The following is an 8220-nucleotide window of genomic DNA, read 5'->3' as shown; positions in this document are numbered from 1 at the left end:
AAAGGTGCTTTCAATCAGACTCGGGGGTGTGCTTGATCAGCTCATCTTGCCGGCCCAGAGCGCTTTCCAAAAGAAGAAGGGCATCCACGACAGTTTCCTTTACGTCCAAAGCGCACTACGACAGTTCAAGAAGAAAAGATCACCGATGCTCCTGCTAAAGATCGACATCGCCAAGGCTTTCGACACGGTGTCATGGGAGTACATCCTCGAGCTGCTGCAACGCATGAACTTCCCGGCGCGCTGGAGAGACTGGATCGCGCTACTCCTCTCCACCGCGTCTTCCGCCTACCTGCTAAACGAAGACCCGGGCCCTGCGATTCTTCATCACCGAGGGCTGCGGCAAGGCGACCCGCTCTCGCCGATCCTCTTCATCCTGGCGATTGACCCCCTACACCGACTGCTAGAGGCGGCGCAGCAGGCCGGCACCATCACGCCACTGCCGACCGGCGCCGCGCGCATGCGCGTCACGCTGTACGCGGACGACGCGGTCTTCTTCGCAAATCCGGTGCGTTAGGAGATCGACGCCATCATGCATCTACTGGAGGGGTTCGGGGACGCTACGGGGCTACGCGGCAACCCTCAAAAGTCGTCGGCGGCAGCAATAAACTACGACAACGTAGACCTTATAGACGTGCTCCGAAACTTTGGCGGCGCCAGAGTGGGCTTCCCGATCAGATACCTAGGCCTCCCGCTATGCATTGGCAGGCTACGGCTAGTACACATCCAGTACCTACTCGACCGCATCCGCGCAAGATTGGCGGCTTGGAAAGGCCGGCTCCTGCCGATCGCCAGGCGCCGCGTACTCGTCAGGTCCGTCCTATCAGCGCTGCCAGCCTTCGCCATGGCGGTGCTACGAATCCCAAAGAAATTCTACAAGGATGTAGACAAAGCGCGGCGTCGGTTCCTGTGGGCACAGGACGAAGAGGTCACCGGAGGGAAATACAAAGTAAACTGGCAGCTTGTCACATCTCCGGTCGAGCACGGCGGCATCGGCATCCACAACATGGAGCGGTTCACGCGCGTCCTTCGCCTCCGCTGGCTTTGGCTCGCGTGGATGGACTCGGCCAGGCCATGGGCGCAACTGGAGCTGCCTTGCGATGACAAGGATAGAGCACTCTTCGCCTCGGAAACGAGGGTGACAGTGGGCGACGACAACATAGCACTCTTCTGGCACTACTCCTGGCTCGGTGAACAGCCATTACGGCAGGTCTACCCCAACCTATTCAGGCGCTCAATCAGGAAGAACCGCACCGTCGCGGAGGCGACTCGCGATGACAAATGGATCATGGACCTCAGGCATGACAACAGCCTGGAAATCATCCACCAGGCTGTGCTGCTGCAGCGACGCATCAGAGAGGCAAACTTGGTGCTGCAAGGAGGGACCGAAGACAAGATCACCTGGAAAGCCGATGGAGATTACACGGCGAGGTCAGCGTATCTCTCCCAACTCCCCCGCAGCCAACCTCGGCCATGAAAAGCCTGGTATGGAAGATTTGGGCGCCCGGAAAGATCAAGTTCTTCCTCTGGCTGCTGCACCAAAACCGGCTCTGGTGCAACGATCGCCTGCAGCGTAGGGGCTGGGAGAACCCCTACTTCTGTCAGCTATGATGCCGTAACCTCGAGTCCTCCTTCCACCTCATTTGGGAGTGCATCATTTCAGAGGAGGTTTGGGTAATGGCAGCCACATGGGTGGGCTGCGCGGCACTCTCCCCAGCATCCTGGAGAGCATGCAACACCACAACGGAGGCTATCACCGCAATCCTAAACTCCGCGGCGCCACGGGAAAGAAGAGGAGTCAAGACGATGGTGGCATTGGTCACCTGGCAAATCAGGCTTGAGAGAAACAGATGCACATTCAGAAAAAAGACACCGAGTGCACGCAGTATAATGGAGGCCTGCCGGAGAGATATCGAACAATGGAGACTCGCCGGAGCACATGCCATAGCGCCCCCTTTCGGGGATACAACGCGAGGAATAGGCTAATCCTTTGTTGTGGAGAGTGTAGTCCTGCTACCTCCTACTACGCCTCTGTAACCCACTTTCTTTATTTTCTTGTGTCTGATCAGTTGATCACAAAACTTTTGTAATTCTCCCCTGCTAAGCCAATGAAAAGCCAGAAGGTCTGGATCTTTCAAAAAGAAAGTAGGTAAACTGAGATTCCATTATTCTGTATTTGATTGCGTAAGTGCTTTACAGAAGATTAGAAATTTCTTTGGTTGACTTCTACTTCTCTGCAAAATGACTTGCTTTTCTGTTTTTCTTTGTTGCACATGTTTCCTGATGGACTTTGGTCAACCAATAATATTTGCTGAACCTGTTTGTGTTAAATACCATGAGTCACATGTTCCCTAATTGATTTAGTGGATGTTTACCCATATTTCTTCAGCTTTCTTTCGAAATAAGCAGTGCCAACTTAAATGTGCAATACTAAGGTTATCCGTTTAGATCTTATAAAATTTACATTCTGTTGTGAGCAATGCTTGTCAAATACTTTCTCTTGTTCATATTCTTATGTGAGCAATGCTAGTGTAACTGCGAGCAATGCATACCCCTTGTGTTGTAATAGTTGACCCCGTGTTTCTATCGGATCCTAAGCTTCATCGGGACAAGCGCATAAACCATCCCATCCCGGTAGAGGGGACAGAGCAGCTCAGCGGGCTAATCAGTGACCTTTGTTGTATGTGCAGTAAGAGGAGGTTGCAGATCTTAAAATGATGATACTATTAGTTGGAATTTGACTCTGCATGCACCGGCTAGAATGGAATAGGATTAGCCAATGAAGTAACTTCTCTCCTGTTTTGATCAAGGTAAAGACCACTACTTCTTTGCCATCATGATGAAATGCGTGAATATTTCCAGGTTGCTTACCCATGTGTTTTGCATATATGATGATACTAGTAAGCAAAAAGGATAATGTTGGTTCTCTGATTGTGATAATTTGGACATGACTCAGGCTCTTATTATTTGGCTACAGAGATCTGGTTAGCACTATCCTAAAGAATTATTTCTGTTAGTCGAAGATTCTTAAAAAAATGCTGGGTTGATATATAATGCTGCTTTAGTTGATAGCTGTGCAAATATGGAAGTTATATATGATGATGTTTTGCTTGATAGCTGTGCAAATATCCATGGCATTTTATCAGTACATGTTGATACAGGTAAATAGTATAAGCAGCAGATTTTAGACTATGAATACCTGATAATTGTTTTCTGTTTTACGTTTTAATAGCTAGACAAGAATAGGAATATGCTGTGCAGTTGGATAATTTGTTCTATTCTCTCACTGCAGGCCGCGGGAGATATTTTCTCGAGGATATCTTTCATATTCAACCGTTCGTGCAAGTCCTGTCTTGCTTAATGGACATGAGGATGTCTTGATTGCTGGCTGTATGGAAGCACATCCACACATGTAACTCAGTCATGTGGGATACATATATATTGTGTCGAATTCTGATAAATGTGTGCGTGTTGATCGATTTTCCTAGTAGGTATAGTGCTGCATCGCTCATTTTTGTTAATATGCTGTGGTTGTTATAGCAAGGAAGTTTCAGTTTTATCTCCACTTAAGTGATTGACATGGAAGTGAATGTGAAGCATCAGTAATTATCCTAGTTGGTGACAAGTAGAGCTAGCTGTATGCTCACTGTTTACATTGCTTCTAACTTCTGTAGTATGCTCACTGTTTATATTTTCTGAAAATGGTGATCCTTGTCTTGACATTTTCTCATGTTCTGCCGAGCTGTTACTGATGGCCTGGTAATTCTGTAGTTACGAGTCCATGCACTGTAGTAAATGTTTAATCTGCTTGAGGTTTCATTTGCTACATTTTCTCACCAAACAGTAGATTTTATTTTAGGCAAGTTAAAATTCTGCTGCCATACTATTACTGATGCTGACCATTGATCTAATCTGGCTGTGTGCAATCAAATATGCTCTTCAGAAAATTTGCCTATAGCAATAACATACTACCATAATTTTCCTACACGTGCATAATATAGTAATGTGATATAGAACTAAATGCATAGAAAAATAACAGAATGGAGTATGAACAAGGTGTGACTTGCTTGGTACGTTTGATGAAGATCGTTGCACTCACAAAAGTGTATACAATAATATAGAAAATAGTGAACATTTTTTTGGCCCAAAAAAGAAATACAAGTACATATAATATTTTTATATTTTCTATTTTGAGCTTTATAAATATTCCCTAAATATAATACTAGGGATATAAATAATTCCCAAAAGCTTTTTAAACTGCCAAACAAAAGATCAAATAATATTTAAAACATTTCCAATTTTTTTATATTGAAGAGGTCATATTGCCTTCTCTCATTTTATTTTAGTTTTGAGTTGGATTTGTTTCAAATACTGAAATCCAAATAAGATCCAATTAAATATGAAAAATGAATATTTAGGGAAGTCCTTTTACTCCCTCCCAATGTAAATATTCATTTAACTTGGGTAAATCCTAGTCAATTTTAACTAAAGGCAAGCAACACAAGCAAATTTTAAATTAATCCTATTTAAATGATTAATGATTCAAAATTCTAAATTTTGGGATCTCACAAACTGATTCAAGAATGTTGCTTCAAGAAGGATGGTGGACTTCTTAACATGGCCCTGATATTGCCATTATAGAGCTTTTGTGCAGTTCTTCCATCTCCGGTGCATGCAATCAAGAGATCTGAGCAAACCTGGCCACCCTCTTGCTTCGGGCATTGCTAGGAGCATCTCACTGTCTACAACAGTTGGCTCTCTCAAGTACCAAGGTCCAAACACCTCGACCACTGCAGTAGCAAATCTGACCATGGTGTATTCGCATGTGCTCTCGGACATTCCGAGGTATTTGTCCCCCGAATCTGCGGCCATGCCATATGCAAGTATTCGCATCCAGCCATGCACTTTTGGTGATAAGAGAATCCAATCTTTCCTACGACATCCTTCTTCAAGATGAAGTAGTCATCAAAGGACCGGACGCCATGGTAGAGACTATCAAAGAGATTCTTTTTTCGCATCCGAAAGCGCCAGTGAAAATTGTCAGATGATAGGGCATCCGGGGCAACATAATCGTCCATTAACTTCAAATGGTTGTGTGCACTGTTGCGGTTGAGCACTTGATGACCCTTGACCGATCCTTTGATATCAAGAACGTGCTCCTCCGCACACTCCGCGTCTGTATGGATTTCCTGCATCATCACTGTTTCATTTGTGTAGTCATCCTTGTCGGACGAATCGTTGGAGGACTCAACATAGTGCCATATCTGAATCCATTGCTTCAAAGAAGAAGGGACAAAAAAATTTAGCACGGTCATTTCACTGAACACTTGCCGGGCATGGTGAAGTACAAGTAATAATCTAACAAAGTAGTAAGAACTAAGACATCACTACAGATTAAAGAATTCAGTCCGTGATCATGCTGCCACATTAGTCATCTATCCTTCCCAGATCTATTTGTTGTGAAAATGTGCCTGCATGTATCAAAAGGAAATAGAATTATAACCTACTCCCTCATATCCATATTAATTGTCACCGCTTTAGTACATAAAGCAGCGACAGTTAATATGGATCAGAGGGAGTAGTTCTTCTCAATGATATTTGGAAAACTAATGAAAGTTACCTAATTTTCTTTAGTTGGCTGGTTAGATCGTTGATCTCCATGAATGACAGCTTTAGTGACGATATAGTTCCGGGTACCTCTTGTGCTGCTAATTTTGACAATTTACGAGCTGCGATTTCCATCTGCTACAGAGCCTATTCACAATGAACAAGAACAAGATGTATTGGTGAAAGAGTATTTTTGAGTTCATGAGGAATATATAGCATTTATTGAGACGATTTACTCACTCTCCATGCTGGAAATGAGACGATAACTAGTGATAGAGCTGAGCTGATCACCTGACATTAGGAGGAAAGTTGAACTCTATCGATTAGCAGTGTGTGCAAGGATTAGAATGAACTTTGACCATGACAAACAATAGATGCAGAATGGCCTAGGATTACAGCACTCTACTACAGCATACAAGCGAGCGACGCATGAGAAAACTGCCACAACTATAACTCAGTATGACCAAATATTTAGCAACCATTTGAACTGAATGGCCAATTCTACTACAGGCTAGCATCCGTACAGGACGAGCTGAAACTAGCTTCATATTTCACCGAGCCATTTCAGCACATAAGGACAAATGCAGGGTGGCGACATTATTTTCTTTCAACGATTATCTTTGAGTGAGCATCTGTACAACCTTAATTCCTTATGGAGTGAGGGAAAGGATTGGACGGTGGAATTTGAAAGTGGCAAAGATCAAAAGAACAATAAATGACAGAGTGGAACCAAATAAGGAACAACGAGGCGAAATGCACAGCAACCTGCAGGGGGGAGGGTGTTAATTTTCAACTTCAGTAGAAACTTATCTGAACAACCAATAGATACCATGCAGTTTCCAGTTCCAACATAGCCGCACTGATAAGGAACTTTTAAACTTTTGCAAGCTTATTGTAAGATACTCCCTCCGTTCCAAAATAGATGACTCAATTTTGTACTAAAGTTAGTACAAAGTTGAGTCATCTATTGTGTTGAGTCATCTATTTTGGTACCAGTTTAGAGTCGTCAACAACTCACAAAGGGCTGCAAGTTCTACACTTGTACAGTTGTACTAAGTACTAACTAAAAATGCTTAAGCATCGTAGGGAAGGAGTACTATCTAACAGGCTCTCGGCTAATCTGTGACTTCAAACCTTGTGCTATCATATCCATCAAGATCCCAAAGTACCAAGCCCCTTAATATTTCAGACAAAGTCCATTCGTCCAGGAAGTTGATACATTCTTTGGCTCCTTGCAACATGGAAACTTGTGCTCAACTAGGTATGAGGTCAATCCAGTTAGGCCTTATTCAGTTAAACCTCTTCTGTGCGGGTGGGTGGGGGTGAGTGAGATTTGACTTTTATGGGATTTAATCCACCCCAATCCACTTCAATCCCCTTCAATTTTGTTGCAACCGAACAATCCAACCAATGTGAAAAACTGCAGAATTTGCACGCATTTATCTTCTACACCATCGTCAGGAATTAACCACTGCATGGGTCTATCGAGCAATCAAGAGCCGATAGCTCAATGCGAGTGAAATGTTAAAGTGTGCTGAAACTTGACAGATCTGCTGGTAACTTGCTAAGACACAAGGGACAAATTCCCCAAATAACAGAGGCATACCAGGCCGAGCACGAAGAGGAGGAAAGCGAGCCCCGTCACGGCGTCCCTCCGGACGGTCCTGGCGGTAGGGGGCGGCGGCGGAGGTATCGTGTGTGCTGCTACGAGGCGCGGCCGGGTCTGCTGGCGCGCGCTGCCGCCACCGGCTGGGAGGCGGGAGGAGGTCGAAGCGCGTGTGGCCCTAACGGGGAGGCGGCAGCGCGGGTGTCCCGACGGCGGCGGGAGTTGCACCGCCGGCGAAGAGATGAAGAGCCAGCAGCGGGGTGCTGTCTGGCCGCACGACATTGGAAGGCAGCGGCCTAGGGAGAAACCCAGCAAGAGCATCTACAACAACACTGCTTGATCTGAACATAACTACACAACTAACCTGAACATATCTACACAACTAACAACCAGATGTACAGAGAAACACACGCTTTAACACAAAATACCTGAAGAATCGCCAAAAAAAAAAAGACCAAAGGAAGATCATGAAAAACGTTCGATTTGCCATGATAAAAAAAATCTGACGTTCGATTTGTAGCGAAATACAGAAGAAACACTCCAGAAAGAAGCATACTATATTCAATTGATTGTTACATCGTCGTATGTTTTACAAATACAATAAACCTTTTTACAAACCATGTGTTGCCTGTTTACTCTAAGTTTTCACCATGCAAGCACTCCATTCTTCATTAGACAGCAACAGCTATACTGGATACAAACGTGCCTTTTTTGTCTTCAGAGTTGAAGCATCCATTTATTCTTTGTTTAAGAAAGAAATAAAAGGCTCTCTCTTTTGTTTCAGCTTTTTACCTATCAATTCGTTTACAGCAGGGCTCCCATGTCGAAGATACCCAAATTCTAGGATACGTACGTGGAGATCTTCAGAAACGTCATAGTGCTCTCGACTCCTCAAGCCGATTCTGCGAACCCGATTCTGTCCTTGCCGAAGTCGAACACGGTGTGGTAAGCGCCCATGAAGACATCCCCGAGAATCCTGCAAGGGTTCATGGCAAGTTTTGCACTGAAAG

The 8220-nt window shown here is 44.6% G+C and overlaps 1 protein-coding gene and 1 long non-coding RNA gene across 2 annotated transcripts in view; both read right to left on the bottom strand.

Annotated features, from left to right (window-relative positions):
• Positions 1–4482: 4482 nt before the first annotated feature.
• LOC119323854 lies at positions 4483–7530 on the bottom strand. Its single transcript, XR_005156542.1, has 4 exons — positions 7211–7530; positions 5845–5895; positions 5618–5751; positions 4483–5468 (listed from the first exon to the last, which is right to left on the bottom strand). It is a non-coding gene; the product is annotated as an uncharacterized LOC119323854 (long non-coding RNA).
• A 209-nt stretch (positions 7531–7739) lies between these two features.
• The window catches only part of LOC119323847 (aspartic proteinase-like), a 4670-nt gene continuing 4189 nt past the window's right edge, over positions 7740–8220 (bottom strand). Inside the window, exon 12 of the mRNA XM_037597557.1 lies at positions 7740–8194. Within this exon, the coding sequence (XP_037453454.1) occupies positions 8102–8194 (93 nt within the window). The 3' untranslated portion in view covers positions 7740–8101. The remainder of the gene's footprint in view (positions 8195–8220) is intronic.

The sequence above is a fragment of the Triticum dicoccoides genome, chromosome 1B (genome assembly GCF_002162155.2).
Source record: "Triticum dicoccoides isolate Atlit2015 ecotype Zavitan chromosome 1B, WEW_v2.0, whole genome shotgun sequence".
NCBI lineage: Eukaryota > Viridiplantae > Streptophyta > Magnoliopsida > Poales > Poaceae > Triticum > Triticum dicoccoides.
This window is presented reverse-complemented; position numbering and strand designations above follow the sequence as displayed.